The sequence below is a fragment of the Cherax quadricarinatus genome, chromosome 42, assembly GCF_038502225.1.
Source record: "Cherax quadricarinatus isolate ZL_2023a chromosome 42, ASM3850222v1, whole genome shotgun sequence".
Classification (NCBI taxonomy): domain Eukaryota; kingdom Metazoa; phylum Arthropoda; class Malacostraca; order Decapoda; family Parastacidae; genus Cherax; species Cherax quadricarinatus.
The window spans coordinates 7,271,526-7,295,238 of record NC_091333.1 but is presented as its reverse complement, the minus strand read 5'-3'; the positions used below and the strand labels follow the sequence as shown (position 1 = coordinate 7,295,238).

Below are 23,713 nucleotides of genomic sequence, written 5' to 3'. Positions count from 1 at the left end.
ATCATGCTTTGGTTGTTTATGGGTTGAAGGGTTGTGACGGCTCCAAGGCTGACTAATGGTGGGCAGAAAGGATGCAAGTAAATAATATATGAACTTGATCATGCAAAATGTGACAAGAACTTTGGAGTTATGGTAAGTAGAAATCTGAAGCCAAGACAGCAGCATTTTAATGTCTACAATAAGGCCCAAGGGCCATAGCAACTCTCACTTTATAATATAGTCATAAGAGCTGCTGCAACTCTTCAACCCCCCCCCCCCCCAAAAAAAAAAAAAAAACTATCATTTTTTCAGTCTCTTATGTTTTGCACTCATATATAACAGGTATGAACACCACTATGCATCTACTAAACAACAGATCTATCTCTGATGAAGAAAGGGATGAGTGACAGAAGGTTACATTCATACTGTGTGTGTTATGAACTCAAAAGAAATAATATCACTATGACTCTCCTAAACAATGGATCCATCTCTGGTGAGCACATATTTATTTAGTTCCTTCATGGAAAAAATTAATAGGAATTAGACATGGAGCATTAGCATCTCGGTCCCTGTCTCAAGTTATAACTTGAGCATCTGCGGAAAAATGCAAATTGCGTTATATATTTTTCGTATAATTTTTTTTTTATTTTAGCAATTTATATAGGACAAGGGGTCACTAGCCTTCCCCCCCCCTGCTCCTGACATTTCTGTCACCTCTTTTAACACTCATGACTTATGGAGGAAGGATTCTTCTCCACTTCCCCACAGAGATAAAAGGGAATATAAGAACAGGAACTAAAAAGAAAATTCAGATGGGTGTGTATACACATACATATATACATGCAGGTGTAGTATGAACTAAGTGTAAGTAGAAGTAGAAATGGCAAAATGTACCTGCCATCTTGTGTGTCTGAGAAAGAAAAGGACCATACCCCGGCCGGGATTGAACCCGCGGTCAGTCTCGTTAGCCACTAGACCAGCTAGCCACAATAAGATTCGTCCAACTAGGTATATTTCTACACCATAGGAAGGTTAGCACAAGCACCACTGTGACCACAAATGCAAGTTTTTACAGACGAATCTCCAGCAAGCGTGGCCGCGTCGAACTCTAGCTCAAGTCCCCTCACTGCCGTCAGTGAGTTCCTGTGCTAACCTTCCTATGGTGTAGAAATATACCTAGTTGGACGAATCTTATTGTGGCTAGCTGGTCTAGTGGCCAACGCGACGGTTTGGAGTTTTGAGACTCTCTGACCGCGGGTTCAATCCCGGCAGGGGTATGGTTTGTTTGCAATCGTGTCATTACGATTTCGTGAGTAAAGAAAAGGACACCAGAAATCCCATCATTTCGTGAAACTACAGTTTCCTGTTTCACATTCATTTGGCAGGACGGTATTACCTTCCTGGGAGTTTACTTCCAGCCTAGAGATGGGAAGTGCAGTAACTGTACCATAAAGTTGAAGGTGAGGATATTGCAGTTTAGAGGAGCATCTGAGCTCTAAGGTCAGCATGCCTATGACAGAACAGTGACAGAGTGAGTGATGGTGAATGTTTTTTTTTTTTTTTTTTTTTTTTTGAGGTCAGCCTGCCTCAGTGGAAGACAGCTGGTGAGTTTAAAAAAAAAAATCTTCCAGTCTCTGTTTAGACTAATAAGTGGAGGTCCACTCTATTAACGATTAAAATTAATATCTACGGTTGGAGGCAGGAAAGTTGTCCTGTCTAAGGGCAATGTGTGGTGTAAATATTATGCAGAGAATTCAGAGTGTGGAAATTAGAAGGTGTGGAGTTAGTAAAAGTATTAGTCAGAGGGCTGAAGAGGGGTTGTTGAGGTGGTTTGGTCATTTAGAGAGAATAGATCAAAATAGAATGACATGGAGAGCGTATAAATCTGTAGGGAAAGAAAGGTGGGGTAGGGGTCATCCTTAATATGGTTGGAGGGTGGAGGTAAAGGAGGTTTTGTGGGTGAGGGGCTTGGACTTCCAGCAAGTGTGTGTGTCAGCGTGTTAGATAGGAGTGAATGGAGACAAATGGTTGTTGGGACCTGACGAGCTGTTGGAGTGTAAGCAGGGTAATATTTAGTGAAGGGATTCAGGGAAAACTAGGTAGTAGGTTGGTAAACAGCAACCGCCCAGGGAGACACTACTGTCCTGCCAAGTGAGTGTACAATGAAAACCTGTAATTTTTTTACATGATGGTAGGATTGCTGGTGTCTTTTGTCTGTCTCATAAACATGCAAGATTTCAGGTATGTCTTGCTACTTCTACTTACGCTTAGGTCACTACACATACATGTACAAGCATATATATACACACCCCTCTGGGTTTTCTTCTATTTTCTTTCTAGTTCTTGTTCTTGTTTATTTCCTCTTATCTCCATGGGGAAGCGGAACATAATTCTTCCTCCGTAAGCCATGCGTGTTGTAAGAGGCGACTAAAATACCGGGAGCAAGGGGCTAGTAACCACTTCTCCCGTATAAATTACTAAATTTAAAAGAAAAACTTTCGTTTTTCTTTTTGGGCCACCCTACCTTGGTGGGATATGGCCGGTGTGTTGAAAGAAAGAAGAAAGAGTCAGGGAAACTGGTTATTTTTATATATCCAGAATTGAGTACTGGAAATGGGAAGTACAATGCCTGTACTTTAAAGGAGGGGTTTGGGATATTGGTAGTTTGGAGGGATATATTTCATTATATATGCTTCTAAGCTGTTGTATCTGGGCACCTCTGCAAAGACAGTGATTATGTATGAGTAAGGTGAAAATGTTGAATGATGATGCAAGTATTTTCTTTTTGGGGGATTTTCTTTCTTTTTGGGTTTGGGAAAAATAATAAGAGAGCCATGGTAAACAACATGAAGGGGAAGAGAGAACAGTCAATAGCATATGGATGGCAGGCAATGAATAAGTATGAAATGTTAAAATGACATGAGACAAAACTATACATGGATAATGGAAGGCTTTTTTTCACCGTAAGCTGATACATAAAAACTCGAGGGTAAAAATTTATTAGTAATCAAACACTAACCTGCAGCACGGGTCTAAGCGAGCTTCCCAAATGAGTAGTCCAGTTTAAATCTGCTACAAGTTCTGTTTTATTTTGCAAAGAGATCGCTATCCAGGCTAAGTACTTGATTCGCTTTACCAGCCACCTTCCATTTCGCCAATCTGCAGCATGTACACATTTCTGTAATGAAGAGAGGGATAAAAATTTAGTCCTGGAGGTGGAAAGTACAGTGCCAGCACTCTGGAGGAGGGGTGGGATATTGTAGTTTGGAGAGGTATCTGAACTATAGTGTCAGCACATCTCTTGCACGATGGTAATGGAGCGAGTTATGGTGAAAGCGTTTCTTCTTTTCCGGGTCACCCTACCTCGATGGGAGACGGCTGGTGTGTTTACAAAAAATACTGTTACCAAAGCCTTAAAAGAGTCATTATAAAACATATCAAGTCTTTTTGAATTAATCATTCAGGCTACTAAGCCCAGCACCGATAAGGTACTGCTGCTGTGGCTCACCACAGGGCAAATCAGCTACTACACCTTCATGTGTCCTTAGACATACTGGCTGGACTCTGGGAGTAGAACAACTCTCAGAACTCATCAAAGATATAAGGTAAACGTATACATTTCTTTTTATATGGATCTCTCTAGTACACTGTTAAGGTAATGTGTAGATTTGGGACTAAGCCCTCAAATATCTTTTATGTCTATATAATCAGGTATCTCTCTTCTGGGAATGCTTACTTTGTAAGCATTCCCAGTAGTTCAAATGCTTTACTGCTTCTTTGTAAGCATCATTCCAAGTCTTAACATGCAGACATAAATTGCCAGTGTTCAAATGTTGCAGTATTTATATTTATGGTACTGCAGTTGCACACTGTTATTATAATCAAAACTACTTTCTTAGGAAAAAATACACACACTACAGTTTGGGTAAATTCATATTATTGGTCACAGTGTTTATACACATACTGTGAGTTGCTCAACCCTTCTACCCAACAATAACAAAACTTCTTTCAACAAACTGGCCATATCCCACTGAGGCAGGGTGGCCCAAAAAGAAAAACAAAATTTCTCTTTTTAATTTTAGTAATGTATACAGGAGAAGGGGTTACTAGCCCCTTGCTCCTGGCATTTTAGTTGCCTCTTACAACACGCATGCCTTACGGAGGAAGACTTCTGTTCTACTTCTCCATGGAGATATGTGGAAATAAATAAGAACAAGAGCTAGTAAGAAAATAGAAGAAAACCCAGAGGGGTGTGTATATGAATACTTGTACACGCAAGTGTAGTGTGACCTAATGCAAGTAAAAGTAGCAAGACGTACCTGAAATCTTACATATTTACGAGACAAAAAAAGACACCAGCAATCCTACCATCATGTAAAACAATTACAGGCTTCCATTTCACACTCACTTAGTAGGACGGTAGCACAGTGGACCCTCGACCAACGATATTAATCCGTTCCTGAGGGCTCATCGTTAGTCAAAATTATCGTTAGTCGAGTTAATTTTCCCCAAAAGAAATAATGGAAATCAAATTAATCCGTGCAAGACACCCAAAAGTATAAAAAAAAAAATTTACCACATGAAATATTAAGTTTAATGCAATAGAATAATTACAATAGCAACAATAACAATAGATTAATAACAATAGAATAATTGACACTTACCTTTAATTAATGAAGATTTGGTGATGATTGATGGGATGGGAGGAGGGGAGAGTGTGGATAGTGTTAATGTTTAGAAGGGGAATCCCCTTCCATTAGGACTTGGTGTCAAGTCCTTGAGGACATTGTTTTTCCTGAACACTCTGGGAGTTTCTTAGCGATACACCAATAAAGGCTTCACTTTGCAATCACCACTAGCATTAGCACACATCACCACTAGTTGCAGGCATTTTTTTAATTAAATCGACATGCAACATCCTAGCCTTTTCACATATGATTGCTTGAGAGATGCTATCTCCTGCTATCTGTTTTTCATTTATCCACACCAATAACAGTCTCTCAACATCTTCTATCACTTGCGATCTCAGTTTTGAAAACATAGTTGCACCTTTGGCAAGAACAGCTTCCTTGATTGCTGTTTTCTTGCCCACAATAGTAGCGATGGTTGATTGGGGTTTTGTGTACAACCTGGCCAGCTCGGAGACACGCACTCCACTTTCATACTTAGCAATGATCTCTTTCTTCATATCCATAGTAATTCTCACCCTTTTTGCTGTAGGGTTGGCACTAGAAGCTTTCTTGGGGCCCATGGTGACTTATTTTGCAAGTACAATCACTACAAACACTGTAATAATATGAAATGTTCCGATTGTATGTTTGGATGGGACCGCGGTGGCTGGCTGACTGGCTTGTAAACACTGGCCACAAGTGGACGCGTCTCGGAAGGAGCGAATCGCGTTGAATTTTTTAGCGCTAGTCAAGGCAAAATTTTTGCATTAAAATGTATCGCTAGTCAGATTTAACATTGGACGATGCCAGTGTTGGTTGAGGGTCCACTGTACCTCCCTGGGCGGCTGCTGTCTACCAACCTACTACCTTAACAGACGTACTGGTCAGGCTGTGGGAGCGACCACCAAAAAAATAAGAAAAGATACTGATTATATCTCAACAAGCACCTTTTCTATATTCTGATCATTTTTCTAATTTTTTTTTGCATTCATTACACGAGAGGGTGAGAGAGTATTACTCATGGCATATGGCTGATAATATACCATACCTTGGGAAGGGTGATCATGATATCAACGCTGCAATTTCGTGTTGTTATTGTGCCTGAAGCAAAGGAACCAACAAACTGCACATCTGTAGGTGCAGCAAACAGAAAGGTTCCTCTGGCCTTGGGCATATCCTGCACCAATGGGTCAGAAACTCCATTCTCATCCATCCACTTTGTTTGACAAAGCTGTTGGGATAAATTTACCTGTTAATACAAGTGAGCTTGCAGTATCAAAGGAAAAATTATAAGGAATCACTGGCAAAAATCTGAAAAAAATCTAGATTTTACATTAAAACAAAGTAAATCTATTACTAAATATGAAGAGGATTCAAATGCTCCATTTATTCTTTAACCCTTTGACTGTCGCAGCCGTATATATACGTCTTACGAGGTACCGTGTTTGACGCATATATACTCAAATTCTAGAGGCTTCAAATCAAGCAGGAGAAAGCTGGTAGGCCCACATGTGAGAGAATGGGTCTGTGTGGTCAGTGTGCACCATATAAAAAAAATCCTGGAGCACGCAGTGCATAATGAGAAAAAAACCTCCGACTGTTTTTTTTAATTAAAATGCCGACTTTGTGGTCTATTTTTGTATAGTATTTATGGTTGTATTCTCGTTTTCTTGGTCTCATTTGATAGAATGAAAAATATATTATGGAGATAGAGGTGATTTTGATTAATTTTCCTGGAAATGGGAAGTACAATGCCTGCACTTTAAAGGAGGGGTTTGGGATATTGGCAGTTTGGAGGGATATGTTGTGTATCTTTATATGTGTATGCTTCTAGACTGTTGTATTCTGAGCACCTCTGCAAAAACAGTGATAATGTGCAAGTGTGGTGAAAGTGTTGAATGATGATGAAAGTATTTTCTTTTTGGGGATTTTCTTTCTTTTTTGGGTCACCCTGCCTCGGTGGGAGACGGCCGACTTGTTGAAAAAAAAAAAAAAAAAAAAAAAAAAAAAAAAAAACAAGAACCTGTAAATGGAGCACAAATTACGGGAAATGTTTGATTTTTGCCGATGTTCAAAAGTAAACAAATGATGTCATTGTCCAATAAATGTCCAAATAGCCATTCTAATATGCAGTCATGAATGGGTTGACATTATTTATATAATTATTACAATATTGGAGTAGTCTGCATAACAGTAAATCTTCTATTTTTTGTTTGAATAAAATTTCAAAATAAAAAGCAAGAGTAATATCATAGGGGCCTGGAGACATGACTGATGAACAAAGAAAATGTTATTTTAGAGCCAGGAATGTCTGCATTGTTCATTCTGGACCTTATTTTCTTCAACACACCGGCCGTATCCCACCGAGGCGGGGTGGCCCAAAAGGAAAAACGAAAGTTTCTCCTTTTACATTTAGTAATATATACAGGAGAAGAGGTTACTAGCCCCTTGCTCCCGGCATTTTAGTCGCCTCTTACAACACGCATGGCTTACGGAGGAAGAATTCTGTTCCACTTCCCCATGGAGATAAGAGGAAATAAACAAGAATAAGAACTAGAAAGAAAATAGAAGAAAACCCAGAGGGGTGTGTATATATGTGCTTGTACATGTATGTGTAGTGGGACCTAAGTGTAAGTAGAAGTAGCAAGACGTACCTGAAAACTTGCATGTTCATGAGACAGAAAAAAGGACACCAGCAATCCTACCATCATGTAAAACAATTACAGGCTTTCGTTTTACACTCACTTGGCAGGACGGTAGTACCTCCCTGGGCGGTTGCTGTCTACCAACCTACTACCTAGGACCTTATTTTGAAATTGTCATATTTTTTAATTTTCGTGAAATTGGCCAAATTGCAAATTTCTAACCATGTTATTGGATAATTGAAATCGGTAAATGGGCAGTTTCTTGTACTCAATCGATAGAAAAAATGGAGTTCTGAAGAAATATCTACGAGTTTGGTTGACTGGAATAATGGAATTAGCCGAAAATAGGGCTCAAAGTGGGCGAAATCGCCGATTTGTAAATATCGCCAAGGTCACTAATTTCGCGAGAGCGTAATTCCGTCAGTTTTCCATCAAATTTCGTTGTTTTTGGTGTCTTTACAATCGGGAAAAGATTCTCTATCATTTCATAAGATTTTTTTTTTTTTTTTTTTAAATTTTGCGACACCAGGAGACACCTCAGGATTGGGGGTTGCGACAGTCAAGGGGTTAAAAGGTTTGAGTCATCCTATTATTCTTGTTATTATTATTATTATTATCATCATTATTACGTTCATGGAGGAGCACTAAACCTGTTGAGGGCCACACACTGTCTGGGAATATGAGAGGCGATCAGGTTTGGCCTATGAAAAGGAAGGATAGCTGCAATTTCTTAAATTAAGAACCTTATATCAGCATTAAAGCACTTCCCTTGAGGAATAATCATTTTACTGATTAGCCAAAAATTAAAAAAAAAAAATTATTATTTCTAAAAAAATAAATCTAAAATAAAGAGTAAGAAAATTTTGCCTTTTTTTCATTGGGTTACCCTTCATGGGTGAGAACAGTGGATGTAGCAAAAATTAATACCTAAAATTTCTCTTACAAAATTTCTTTACAATTCAAATGTCAGTCAAAATTTGGTAGAAGACAGATGGAATATTTTGAAGGTAAGTAATAACAACCATTTTATTGCATACTATATCATGGTACCATACCATCAGAATACTATATCATGGTACCATACCACGATATAGTATTCTGCTTTGTTCTTAAGCTTCTACTTCGTCTTGACTCATGATAACATAAAAACACGATAACAAACACATGACAAAATGCGTGTCATGGATTCGAGCCCCACTCATTCTGTAGTTTCTCATTCTTCCCTTCATGGAAATCTGCCTCTCTGACAAAGATGGCCTCATGGACTATCTCTAAATGATATTCAACCACTCTCAGCAATACAGTAAAAGACTTTAGAAGCAACACTTTTAGTCTTATAGAAAACAAATATCAGTATTTGGTGAAACAAATATCAGTATTTTAATAAAAGTTTATTATAATAACAAATGACATGGATGTACCTGCATAAATTAATACTGTTTTGTGAGTAGAGACTTGTATGCATTTAGCTAAAAGACACCAATTTTGTTGACCTCGGGCAGTTGAAGAACTTAAAGCAAAAAGAAGCTAAAAGTCTAATAAAGTCTGAGTGAAAAAAAAACTTTTTGCTCATTAGTTCATCCTTACATCCAAACAATATTGCAGAACAGCCTGTTCCAGGACAGCAGATGCCAGCCAACAGCACCAGTGACTCTGCCTCACAGGTGCCGAGACATACTCTGCCGATGCCATGAGGACCTCTTCAAGATCACAACACTAGCTGGGACAGCAAGCGTCCAAAGACTCAAGAGGATGCATGCTTACCAAGATGTGACCAGAGTATGAGAAAGAAAAAATGACCACTACCAAAGACGACCATAGACATTTCCCACCCCGGGGAGCCATGGCAAGATTGAAGAAGATGAATGTCACCCTCCAACCAGAGGGACCACAGCAAGATGTCCATGCAGGACATAAGAAAGAAGAGCAACACCCTCCACCCAGGGAGGGCCACTGCTGGGTCACCATCTGGAAAAGACCCAGACCAGGACATGTACCAGCTAATCATTCAAGTTCAAGCCAAATAGTGATCTATCATCTGACCTTGTGTTCTGAAGATGGCACCATAGACTTCAGATGTGTCGAGAACTGGACAAACCACTGGTCCAGCTGCTGACGATACTGTTCCTTCATGCTAACCTCCATCAGCATCTCTTCCATCTGCTCATCAATATACTCCCATTAGTACAATTACTTAGAAATTAAGTGAAGCAATTAATTAATGGGTAAAGCAGTCTTCCAATCCTCTTTAAAATACAAATGTGTAAATATTGGGCATGTATAAAATTACTTGGCTCCAACCATCATGCTAATTGATTAGTCTGTCCATACTATTACCCCCTACATCCTCTTAGAAAGACCTACATTGAAGAGGAGACTCAGAAGACAAAATATTTTAACTACCTCCATAAAACTAAAGATCTTTTAAAAACTTTAAAAACTGATTATCATAGAAAAAGACTGCTACAGTACTTATAGTACAAAAAACATGCAATGAAAAGAATAAAGATTACAAGAAGTGCATTCAATGAATAAATACAACAGAATATCTAACTATTCCTAGGTAGTAGGTTGGTAGACAGCAACCGCCCAGGGAGGTCCTACCGTCCTGCCAAGTGAGTGTAAAACGAAAGCCTGTAATTGTTTTACATGATGGTAGGATTGCTGGTGTCCATTTTTCTGTCTCAAACATGCAAGGTTTCAGGTACATCTTGCTACTTCTACTTACACTTAGGTCACACTACACATACATGTACAAGCATATATATACACACCCTCTGGGTTTTCTTCTATTTTCTTACTAGTTTTTGTTCTTGTTTATTTCCTCCTATCTCCATAGGGAAGTGGAATTCTTCCTCCGTAAGCTATGCGTGTTGTAAGAGGCGACTAAAATACCAGGACCAAGGAGCTAGTAGCCCACCAAGGAGCTAGTAGCCCCTTCTCCTGTACAAATTACTAAATTTAAAAAGAGAAACTTTTGTTTTTCTTTTTGGGCCACCCTGCTTCGGTGGGATACAGCCGGTTTGTTGAAAGAAAGAAGATTTAACTATTTTCCTTTAAAATGTGAAATGCCAAAAGGATTATGAATAACCAACAATGCCTTCAAGTTTTGAGACTCTATGACCGCGGGTTCAATCCCGGCCGGGGGTATGGTTTGTAAGCATCATTATTTTTAATATACAGTGGACCCCCGGTTTACGATATTTTTTCATTCCAGAAGTATGTTCAGGTGCCAGTACTGACCGAATTTGTTCCCATAAGGAATATTGTGAATTAGATTAGCCCATTTCAGACCCCCAAACATACACGTACAAACGCACTTACATAAATACACTTACATAATCGGTCGCATTGGGAGGTGATCGTAAAGCGGGGGTCCACTATTAATTTTGTTGTTAGTGGTATTACAAATTTCAAATTCAAATTTATTCATTTCTTTGCAAGTAGTACACTGAGGTTATGTAGTATTTACATGAGTACTTAACACTAGAGAAATGTATCATATTTGTACAATATTTCTATTTATTATAAATTAATCTAATTTATATAAACTAAAGTATATATTCATATTTTCAAAAATGTTTTTTGTGAAACATGATTCAATTATAATCTTGTCGACAATGAACAATAGGTTCAAAAGTAATTATTGAAATTACATTATGGGAATATAACATTGCGACTTGCTAAAAGTAGTTTACAGTATGAGAATGCTACAATTTGGTGTAGGGCAATACTGTTTTGGGTAGGTATTTATACTACTATGTAGTATTAGTCAATGTATGAACTTGGTTATCATAGTCTTGAAATTTAAGATTTAGGTGATTGAGAGATTTATTGGTAAAGTTAAATATTGAGTATTGAGTATTTAGTCTAGGGTGATTAAGTGGTTTTTGAGAAGAGTCTTAAACTGATTTTCAGACCGGGTTTTAGTATTTTCTGGTAATGAATTCCAAATTTTGGGAACCTTTATGTGCATAGAGTTTTTACACAGTACGATATGGACACGGGGTACATCAAAAAGAGATCTGTGTCTTATGTTATGGTCATGTGTCCTGTTAAGGTTGGTGAGAAGTTTGAGTGGAGGGTTTATGTTTGCGTATATTGTTCTATGTATGTAGTAGGCACGTGAATAAGTATGGATGTTCTTTATGGTGAGCAGATTTAAACTTTTGAATATTGGTGGGGTATGCTGTCGGGAATGGGAATTTATCATCATTCTGACTGCAGCCTTTTGCTGTGTTATTAGTGGTCTTAGGTGATTTAATGTTGTTGATCCCCATGCACAAATTCCATATGTGATATAAGGGTAGATGAGTGAATGATACAGTGCAAGGAGAGCTGATTGTGGAACATAGTACCGTATCTTTGATAGTATGCCTATTGTCTTAGAGATTTTCTTGGAAATTCGTTGTATGTGTGTCTGGAATTTGAGGCTACTGTCAAAATAAAGTTTGTACAGTGTAAAGAAAATATAAAGAACAGAATTACAATTTAATTACATCAAAACTTATCACAGCATTCTTTGAGAAGAATCTACAAACTTCAAAGTCCTAATGGACTATGCCTTTAATGAGTTTCGAGTCTTTACTACTCTCAGAGCCTGGCCATGGGCCAGGCTTGTCTGGTGCTAGCCTGGTCCACCAGGCTGTTGCTATTGAAGGCCCGCTGCCCCACATGCCCATCATAGCCTGGTTGACCTGGCACCTGGTGACTAATACACAAAGATATTACATGACTATATATATCTACCATCCTAGGTAGTAGGTTGGTAAACAGCAACCGCCCAGGGAGGTACTACCGTCCTGCCAAGTGAGTGTACAACGAAAACCTGTAATTGTTTTACATGATGGTAGGACTGCTGGTGTCTTTTGTCTGTCTCATAAACATGCAAGATTTCAGGTACGTCTTGCTACTTCTACTTACACTTAGGTCACACTACACATACATGTGCAAGCATATATATATACATACCCCTCTGGGTTTTCTTCTATTTTCTTTTTTAGTTCTTGTTCTTGTCTATTTCCTATTATCTCCATGGGGAAGTGGATCAGAATTCTTCCTCCGTAAGCCATGCGTGTTGTAAGAGTCGACTAAAATGCCAGGAGCAAGGTGCTAGTAACCCCTTCTCCTGTATATATTAGTAAATGTAAAAGGAGAAACTTTTGTTTTTCCTTTTGGGCCACCCCGCCTCGGTGGGATATGGCCGGTGTGTTGAAAGAAAGAAGATATATCTACCATCCTAGGTAGTAGGTTGGTAAACAGCAACTGCCCAGGGAGGTACTACTGTCCTGCCAAGTGAGTGTACAATGAAAACCTGTAATTGTTTTACATGATGGTAGGATTGCTGGTGTCTTTTGTCTGTCTCATAAACATGCAAGATTTCAGGCATGTCTTGCTACTTCTACTTGCACTTAGGTCACACTACACATACATGTATAAGCATATATATACACACCCCTCTGGGTATTCTTCTATTTTCTTTCTAGTTCTTGTTCTTGTTTATTTCCTTTTATCTCCATGGGGAAGTGGAACAGAATTCTTCCTCCGTAAGCCATGCGTGTTGTAAGAGGCGACTAAAATGCCGGGAGCAAGGGGCTAGTAACCCCTTCTCCCGTATAAACTACTAAATTTAAAAGAGAAACTTTCATTTTTCTTTTCGGGCCACCCTGCCTTGGTGGGATATGGCCGGTGTGTTGAAAGAATATATCTACCATACATTACTTACAAAAGAGGGCTTTCATACCTGCATTCGAAAGAGGTTGGAATGATACAGCATCTGAGTCTCCCTTAGAGTGTTTAGTTCCTCCATTGTTGGTAGTTTGTATAAACTTCCATCTTTACTGTCCCGTTTAGCAGACTTTGCTTGCTTTCCACCCTGTAAATACAGTAATAATAATTTTTTGATATACAGTACTGTATAATCTTGCATAAAAATATGAGAACAGGGGATTAACAAGAACAGCATGAACCTACATAAAAGTATGAGATCAGATTAACAAGAACAGCTGTAAGGTTTCATACATATATATCCATATGGCATTTATGGATTTGGAAAAGGCATATGACAGGGTGGATAGGGGGGCAATGTGGCAGATGTTGCAGGTGTATGGTATAGGAGGTAGGTTACTGAAAGCAGTGAAGAGATTTTACGAGGATAGTGAGGCTCAAGTTAGAGTATGTAGGAAAGAGGGAGATTATTTCCCAGTAAAAGTAGACTTTAGACAAGAATGTGTAATGTCACTGTGGTTGTTTAATATATTTATAGATGGGGTTGTAAGAGAAGTAAATGCGAGGGTCTTGGCAAGAGGCGTGGAGTTAAAAGATAAAGAATCACACATAAAGTGGGAGTTGTCACAGTTGCTCTTTGCTGATGACACTGTGCTCTTGGAAGATTCTGAAGAGAAGTTGCAGAGGTTGGTGGATGAATTTGGTAGGGTATGCAAAAGAAGAAAATTAATAGTGAATACAGGAAAGAGTAAGGTTATGAGGATAACAAAAAAAGATTAGGTGATGAAAGATTGGATATCAGATTGGAGGGAGAGAGCATGGAGGAGGTGAATGTATTCAGATATTTGGGAGCGGATGTGTCAGCAGACAGATCTATGAAAGTTAGTTAGTTAGTTTAATATCTTCATTATGCACCTCATACCCATCCTGTGGGCGGTAGTCAAAAGATTACAAAGGTACATAATGGGTCCAGGGACTGGACCCCAAAGTTATGATAGCTGAACTAGTTACAAAGGTAATGAACTTCAGGTAGATCTAGTCACAATCATGGCAAGTTACAGAGGTAATGAATCAGCCTCACTCCTATACATGGTTACAGTCATGAACAAATTACAAAGTAATGAACCACTGATACGTCCACACCTGGTCACAATTGTAATGAGTTATACATACAAATATTAAGTGGGTCACACACCCACACTAGCGCGCGCACACATACACACACGAGGGCGCACGCATGGACATATGCACACGAGCATACAAATATATGCATACACACAAGCACGCACACCCACACACACACACACCCACACACACACACACCCACACACACACACACCCACACCCACACCCACACACACACACACCCACACACACACCCACACACACACCCGCACACACACCTGCACACACACCTGCACACACACCCACACCCACACCCACACCCACACACACACATACACATGGTAATGCATTATTTACAGCTAGCAAAGTCAGGGTATTTCTCCAGAATGGTCTGTAATATACCACTGTGGATAAAATACTTTGCCATTTCTTGAACATTTCTGAGTGAATTGTCTCTAAATTCATTAATTTGATCACACTCCAGTACATAATGACGCAAGGTGTGACAATAGTCCATCTGGCAAAGTTTACATTTCATTTGGTCTACATCTGGTGGTGGTGATTTAACCTGCCATAGATACAGTGGTCCCTCGTTTTTCGTAATTAATCCGTTCCTAGAGCCATTACTATAAACGAAATTTACAATTTACAAATCAATTTTCCCCATAAGAAATAATGTAAATACAATTAATCCGTTCCTGACACCCAGAAGTATTAAAACAAAAAAAAATTTTACATGAAATATACATGTAGTACACACACAATACAATGGGAAATGATGAATGAAACATTAACAGCATAACACTTACCTTTATTGGAGATTCTTCTTAGTGTATGGGAGACTGGAGGAGGAGAGCGAGTGGCTTGGTTATAGTTTGGAAGGGGAATCCCCTTCCAGCAACACCTCAGGTACCAATTGCTTTTCTGGGGTTGCTTCTCTTCTCTGTTTTTTAATGCCACTAGGACCACCTTGAGAGTCACTGGATTCCTGTCTCGCAAAATAACTGTGGAGAGAGCTCTGTTTCTGGCGTCTCTTTAACACTTCCCTAAAATGGCCCAAGACTTTGTCACTGTACATGCTGCCAACCTGGCTTGCAACAACCTTGTTAGGGTGATGTTTCTCCATAAAGCTTTCCAACTTACCCCACATAGTAAAAATCTCTTTAATTTCTGAAGAAGGCACCTTCTTCCATCTTTCTTCTCCTCCTCCTCTGCAGCAAGATTCTGAGCTGCGATGTGTTGCTCTTCCTGATGAAGCTTTTGCAGCTCCTCAGTGGTGAGCTCTTCGTTGTGGTCTTCCACCAATTCTTCCACATCCTCCAAACTCACATCCAACCCCACGGAACTCCCCAGTGCCACAATTGATTTTACAACAGACATAGGCTCATTAGGGTCAGTCCCAAACCCTTCAAAATCCCCCTTGTCGACACAATCTGGCCACAATTTTCTCCAGGCAGAGTTCAAAGTCCTGGTTGTCACTCCCTCCCAAGCCATACCTATAAGGGTTATGCAATGGAGGATGCTGAAGTGTTCTCTCCAAAATTCCCTTAGGGTCAAGTGAGTGTCTGTGGTCACAGTCAAGCACCTGTGAAACATTGCTTTTGTGTAGAGTTTTTTAAAGTTTGCAATGACCTGCTGGTCCATGGGCTGGAGGAGAGGAGTGGTATTCGGGGGCAAGAACTTTACTGTGATGAACCCAAACTCCTCGAAAATTAGGTCATCCAAGTTTGGAGGATGAGCAGGTGCATTGTCCATTACTAGGAGGCACTTGAGATCCAATTTCTTTTCCAGGAGATACTCCTTCAAACTAGGGCCAAACACTTCATTGAACCACTCAACGAAAATTTCCCTCGTGACCCATGCCTTACTATTAGATTTCCAAAACACACACAATTTACTCTTCATAACAAGGCTCCAGGCGGACATCAACCAAATCTTTCAGTGGGCTGCAGAAAACAATATGAAGTTCAACGATGAGAAATTTCAATTACTCAGATATGGTAAACACGAGGAAATTAAATCTTCATCAGAGTACAAAACAAATTCTGGCCACAAAATAGAGCGAAACACCAACGTCAAAGACCTGGGAGTGATCATGTCGGAGGATCTCACCTTCAAGGACCATAACATTGTATCAATCGCATCTGCTAGAAAAATGACAGGATGGATAATGAGAACCTTCAAAACTAGGGAGGCCAAGCCCATGATGACACTCTTCAGGTCACTTGTTCTATCTAGGCTGGAATATTGCTGCACACTAACAGCACCTTTCAAGGCAGGTGAAATTGCTGACCTAGAAAATGTACAGAGAACCTTCACGGCGCGCATAACGGAGATAAAACACCTCAATTACTGGGAGCGCTTGAGGTTCCTAAACCTGTATTCCCTGGAACGCAGGCAGGAGAGATACATGATTATATACACCTGGAAAATCCTAGAGGGACTAGTACCGAACTTGCACACGAAAATCACTCACTACGAAAGCAAAAGACTTGGCAGACGATGCAACATCCCCCCAATGAAAAGCAGGGGTGTCACTAGCACGTTAAGAGACCATACAATAAGTGTCAGGGGCCCCGAGACTGTTCAACTGCCTCCCAGCATACATAAGGGGGATTACCAACAGACCCCTGGCAGTCTTCAAGCTGGCACTGGACAAGCACCTAAAGTCGGTTCCTAACCAGCCGGGCTGTGGCTCGTACGTTGGTTTGCGTGCAGCCAGCAGCAACAGCCTGGTTGATCAGGCTCTGATCCACCAGGAGGCTTGGTCACAGACCGGGCCTCGGGGGCGTTGACCCCCGGAACTCTCTCCAGGTAAACTCCAGGTAATAACATTGTTTTTCCTGAACACTCTGGGATTTTCAGAATGGTACACTAGTACGTAATGGCTTCACTTTGAAATCCCCACTAGCATTAGCACAGAACATTAGCGTCAGCCTGTCTTTCAAAGGCTTGTGTCCTGGCATTGCCTTTTCCTCTTGTGTAATGAAGGTCCTCTTTGGCATTTTCTTCCAAAAGAAGCCTGTTCCATCACAATTGAACACTTGTTCAGGTTTCAGTCCTTCAGCCTCTATGTACTCCTGGAATTCATGCACATATTTTTCAGCCGCCTTGTGGTCCAAACTGGCAGCCTCACCATGCCTTACCACACTGTGTATGCCAGTACGGTTCTTAAATCTCTCAAACCAGCCTTTGCTGGCCTTAAATTCACCCACATCACCACTATTTGCACGCAATTTCTTTACCAAATCTTCATGCAACTGCTTAGCCTTTTCACAAATAATCGAAGTCATAAGAGTATCTCCTGCTAACTGTTTCTCATTTATCCGCACCAATAATAACTTCTCAACCTCTTCAAGTACTGGTGATCTCATTTTTGTCAGCATAGTTACCCCCTTTGCAACAACAGCATCCTTGATTTCCTTTTTCTTGGCCACTATGGAACATAAGGTTATGTAGGGTTTCTTATACATCCTGGACAGTTCGGCCACACTTGTACCACTTTCATATTGTTCAATGATGGTTTTCTTAAATTCAATCGTATTTCTCACCTTCTTTACCACAGGCTTGGCACTAGGAGCTTTCTTTGGAGCCATGGTAGCTTATTTAGTACTTGCAAGCACTAAAATAAATGAAATATTATGAAATATTTCGCTGGAGCACGTGAGGGGACCTTCGCTCACTGGTAAACAATGCCAGACTGGCTGCCGCCCCGGCTCACGCCGTGGGTATGCATCCCGGACGAACTACGACTCGCGAGTCAACCTAGGAAAAGCGAGTCCAAGTTTATACCGGCAGGCCGGACTTGAGTCCTGGAGATGGGAAGTACAGTGCCTGCACTCTGAAGGAGGGGTGTTAATGTTGCAGTTTATAAACTGTAGTGTAAAGCACCCTTCTGGCAAGACAGTGATGGAGTGAATGATGGTGAAAGTTTTTCTTTTTCGGGCCACCCTGCCTTGGTGGGAATCGGCCGGTGTGATAATAAAAAAAAAAAAAAAAAAAAAAAAAAAAAAAGTTTATACGAAAATACCCCTATGATTGGCGAAATTTACGATTGCCGGGAACTACGAAAAGCGGAGGACCAATGTACTTGTAACCCAGCCGGAGCCGGGCAGCAGTGACATCCAAGAGTTTGCTTATCTTGTTGGATGCACCATAGACATGTGGCTCCTTCTGCATGATGGAATGATGATAGATGGACTGACTTGTGTCAATCTCCCTAAGTCTTAAGTCAATAAAGTTCATTTGAAGTTCTTTTCGTATTGTTCTCAAACTGCTAACTGACAACCCAAGATTGTAATCTACTCCCTCTTTGAAAGCATACAGTTTAGCCAATTTATCTGTTCTATCATGCATCTGAAGACCAATGTGAGATGGAATCCATAGCATGTGCACTCTGACTCCACTGTCCACAATCTTACCATACCTATGTCTGGCTTCTGACACAAGCATTCCACAATTTATACTTAATGAGTTGAGAGCATTTATGGATGACAGAGAATCAGTTACCATTAAAGTGTCAACCTTAGATACATGGACGCATTTGAGTACAAGGAGTATGGCAAACATTTCTGTTTGAAGGGTAGAGGCCCAGTGACTCAAGAAATCGTAATGACACGATTGCAAACAAACCATACCCCCGGCTGGGATTGAACCCGCGGTCATAGAGTTTTGAGACTCTATGACTGCGGGTTCAATCCCGGCCGGGGATATGGTTTGTTTGCAATCGTGTCATTAGGATTTCTTGAGTCATGTTGACGGCAGTGAAGGGACTTGAGCTAGAGTTCGTCACGGCCATGCTAGCTGGAGATTCGTCTGTAAAAACTTGCATTTGTGGTCACAGTGGTGCCTGTGCTAACCTTCCTATGGTGTAGAAATATACCTAGTTGGATGAATCTTATTGTGGCTAGCTGGTCTAGTGGCTAACGCGACGGGCTGGAGTTTTGCGACTCTATGACCGCGGGTTCAATCCCGGCCGGGGGTATGGTTGGTTTTAGAGGCCCAGTTATTGATGCGTGCTCCAATTTCTTTATGAGAGCCATCACTCTGTATGACAACAGCAGCACTACCAGCTGCACCAGTGGACTGGTGAACAGAACCATCAATGTAAATAATTTGTGAAAGAGTGTTCTGTGTGACTAAGTTATCAATATAGCTTAAGGCATCATGTGTGGCTTCAAGACGAAGCTTTGGTTGTGATTTAAGAAGAGTTTTGGGGGGAAATGGAGGAATGGTAGTTTGGAATGGGGTAATATCCCATGGAGCAGGGAAATGTCTCTGTTGTTTAACTTGACATAGATCATGTAGCTGGTTCATGTGGAGGTCGGTTCCAGTTTTTTCGATCCATCTGGAAGGATGTTCACCAGTGCTGAGGAAAGTTTGGAGGGCTTCTGTGCAGGGGTTTGAATGGGCTAATCTAAGCATATTGACCCCAATAAGGATATTTCTTTCAGTAACACGATCTCTAATGGTTGGAATGTTAAGTTCTTTCCGCATATTTAGAATTTTGGCAGTACGAGGGCATCCTAGGACGATCCTCATTGCTTCGTTTTGCAGTTTTTCCAGCCCTCCAAGCTTCCAGTCAGACACGATTGCAAGTAGTGGCGCAGCATAATCAACCAATGATCTAATATAAGCAAGATACATCATTTTCACAATTTTAACATTAGTTCCATACCTGGGATGAAAACCTGCCACAACTCTTAGTGCTCTCAGCCTTTCTTTGTATTGGTGACAAAGTCTCGTTACAACAGGTCCAAGTAGTGGAACCTCAAATCCTAGATACCTGTATCTGCTTACATATTCTAGAAGAGACCCATCATGCAACTGGATCTGACGAACTGTGCCTCTCTGTCGAGGAGGACGCCTGTTGAGTATCTTTGTTTTATCCCCTGAGATTATTAACCCCAGGTCCTGACACAAGGCTAGTGCATGATTAAGAATGTTTTGGGTGTTGGAGAAAGATGAGGTGAATCATAGAATTGATGAGGGAAAAAGGGTGAGCGGTGCACTTAGGAGTCTGTGGAGACAAAGAACTTTGTCCTTGGAGGCAAAGAGGGGAATGTATGAGAGTACATGTATAGTTTTACCAACGCTCTTACATGGGTGTGAAGCATGGGTGATGAATGTTGCAGCGAGGAGAAGGCTGGAGGCAGTGGAGATGTCATGTCTGAGGGCAATGTGTGGTGTGAATATAATGCAGAGAATTCGTAGTTTGGAAGTTAGGAGGAGGTGCGGGATTGCCAAAACTGTTGTCCAGAGGGCTGAGGAAGGGTTGTTGAGGTGCTTCGGACATGTAGAGAGAATGGAGTGAAACAGAATGACTTCAAGAGTGTATCAGTCTGTAGCGGAAGGAAGGCGGGGTAGGGGTTGGCCTAGGAAAGGTTGGAGGGAGGGGGTAAAGGAGGTTTTGTGTGCGAGGGGCTTGGACTTCCAGCGGGCATGCGTGAGCGTGTTTGATAGGAGTAAATGGAGACAAATGGTTTTTAATACTTGACGTGCTGTTGGAGTGTGAGCAAAGTAACATTTATAAAGGGATTTAGGGAAACCGGCAGGCCAGACTTGAGTCCTGGAGATGGGAAGTTAATGTTGTTAATGGGGTGTTAATGTTGCAGTTTAAAAACTGTAGTGTAAAACACCCTTCTGGCAAGACAGTGACAGAGTGAATGATGGTGAAAGTTTTTCTTTTTCGGGCCACCCTGCCTTGGTGGGAATTGGCCGGTGTGTTAATAATAATAATAATAATAAAAATTATACTGATATACAATACTGCATAAACCTACATAAACATATGAGATCAGGAGATTAACAAGAACAGCCAAAAGGTTGCACAAAATTTTAATATATAAAAATTACCACAGGCCACTCAACTTCCTTACCACACACAAATGGTACATGCAGTGATGGGAAAGGAGAAGTAACTCAAATGTGCTTCAAAGAACTACTCTAAAGTTCTCACCTACTACTGCTGTCAGTTGTGTCAGAAAAAAAACAATTCAGATACACACACAAGCAGTTCTTGCAGATATACTTGGTTTAATCCAATTTACACCTCCCCACTGAAATTCTCCCACCCCTTTAAGCTTTGTTTTACTTAGTGCTAGGGCATCCAGTTTCTAATAATTCATAACAATAATAAATAATTCTACATCTTGTGTTCCGTGGTTTGATTACTTTCTCATGGAAATTGATTGGAAACACTATAAGGATAAGACCTATTAAGAAATTCAGAAGAAAAATTAGATGAGTGTGTACACACACACACATACATACACATTTGCACATATATGATGTAACTGAATGTTAGTAGTAGTTGTAAGATTTACCTACCATCTTATATGCTTATGAGACACTATAGTATTTATCAAGTTGAAAGAGCTCTGTGATGCATAACTAACAAAGAAGATTGATGAGAAAATTAGACATGTCCGCCTTTCTAAACTCACGCAACGTACTCATCATAGAAACTTACTTGTTCAGGGAGTTTACGCTTATTGTTTTCATCCGTTTTTTCCTCTTCATCACTAAAACCATCATCAGCTTCCTCCTCTTCGTCCTCCTCTTCGTCCTCCTCTTCATCCTCATCTTCATCTGCTTCTTCCTCGGAGTTGTCCACATTACTCATCTTATCTTCAGAGCCAGAAGCCTGAATCTCATTATCTTTTCCTACCTGAAATAAAATTTAAATTTTTTTTTTTTTTAAGAACTCTGGCCATCACCTGTGTTACGGTGACCTGATAAAGAAAATGCTTTCACTGTAACTCATGACAGATACATGTACAACACTTTAATGTGGAAAAGTTTCACAAACAAGTGATTTCTTCAGTCCAGTATAGAGAAGAATGGTGAAAGATGAGAATTTTGAGGTAATCAGTCCCTTAACCTGAGTCAATGTATTCAGTCCATCAATTTTGATCAAAGTCCAGCATATGCATGGTGCTGATATCTTTGTAGTTGACTGATGAAGCCTGCAGCACAGGCTAAACGTTTCATCAATTAAGTACATTTAGGTACAGATACACACAAATACGATTACACAAATTATCATACATAATAACATGTAAATTACCTAGGATAACCCAAAAAAAGTCAAAGTGACTTATTTCCACTGGGGTCTAGTGTTGCTCATATGTCTTACTCCAACTCTGATGACAAAAGTTGCATAATCTACAAATGAAGTTGGCCTTTAAGTTCCTGTGAAGCATTGGGAAGTCCCTGACGTAGACGAGGAACAGCAGAGGACCCAGGATACTGCCCTGTGGAACCCCTGTGTTGACTGAATTGCTGAAACATAAGAATATGAGAAAGAAGGACCACTGCAGCAGGCCTACTGGCCTGTCACTCAGGTAAGATGTTATATATGTGAACAGCAGGATGCTGCAGTCTAATGTATAGACCCCAATAGAAATCAAGGACCCCAATGGTGGAAACATTTCGACACGTTTCCTTACACCTGTTGTCCTGTTCACCTAGCAGCAAATAGGTACCTGAGTGCTAGTTGACTGGTGTGGGTCGCATCCTGGGGGACAAGATTAAGGACCCCAATGGAAATAAGTTAGACAGTCCTCGATGACGCACTGACTTTCTTGGGTTATCCTGGGTGGCTAACCCTCCGGGGTTAAAAATCCGAACGAAATCTTATCTTATGCGCTAAACTTACAAGGGTCATACAGCCCTGCCTCGATTATTATTATTATTATAATCAAGGGGGAAGCGCTAAACCCGAAGGATTATACAGCGCCTGGGGGGGGATGTGGAAGGCATTCAGGCTTAATTCGGGGAACTGGAGCACAGATCCAATTCCCTAAATCAAGAGCCCCTCACCAACATCAAGGAACCTTCCTTGAGGGGAGCCCTGCCTCGAATAATCATAAAACTACCACTCAAAAGGCAAGTCTTACCTGTAAATGCTTCATTTTTGTGTCCTCGTCCAAGAAGCAGGAAGATTTAACACATGCAGCCACTCACTATCTTATTCCCTCTTATATTGGTCGTATTATTATTATAATCAAAAAGAAGCGCTAAGCCACAAGGGCTATACAGCGCTGCTATATTGGTCGTCGAGTCACTGTAGTGAACCTTATGTGGCTCTCGTCTCGCCCCTGTAGCTAGCCTGGTATTTCTCTACCAGTGTTGCACTAGTTGGTTGAGGAAAGAATCTTAAAAAAAGTGAATTAATTGCGAGTTTGTTCAGTTTCTTCACGTGGGTCAGCCAGCAGCAGCTGTCACATCCACCACAGTTTTTGTCTTACCCGCGAGTTTATAAAACTTTTTTCTTGTCATTTACTTTGGAGTTCAGTCCCTGGACCAATTATGTACCTCTGTAATCTTTTGACTACCGCCCACAGGATGGGTATGGGGTGCATAATAAACATATTAAACTAACTAAACTAAACTTGTCATTTAGCACTATTTTGTACTTCACCGCAACTTCTTTACAATATATTTACTTGGTTATGAGGCTAAGTAAGTTCATTTAGATATAGGTACACGTAAGTACAATTACCATATATAGTTTAACATATGTGTAAATTACTTAAAATAATCCAGAAATGTCAGAAAAGTGAA

General features: G+C 40.4%; 1 protein-coding gene across 1 annotated transcript in view; it reads right to left on the bottom strand.

Annotated features, from left to right (window-relative positions):
- Mat89Ba (nucleolar protein 6 Mat89Ba) overlaps positions 1–23,393 on the bottom strand; it is a 54,340-nt gene extending 30,947 nt beyond the window's left edge. Inside the window, exons 1-6 of the mRNA XM_053786344.2 lie at positions 23,047–23,393; positions 21,618–21,815; positions 13,038–13,169; positions 9,338–9,454; positions 5,698–5,880; positions 2,999–3,157 (exon numbers count right to left, since the gene is read on the bottom strand). Coding sequence (XP_053642319.1) covers positions 2,999–3,157; positions 5,698–5,880; positions 9,338–9,454; positions 13,038–13,169; positions 21,618–21,815; positions 23,047–23,061 — 804 coding nt within the window. The 5' untranslated portion in view covers positions 23,062–23,393. The remainder of the gene's footprint in view (positions 1–2,998; positions 3,158–5,697; positions 5,881–9,337; positions 9,455–13,037; positions 13,170–21,617; positions 21,816–23,046) is intronic.
- Positions 23,394–23,713: the final 320 nt, after the last annotated feature.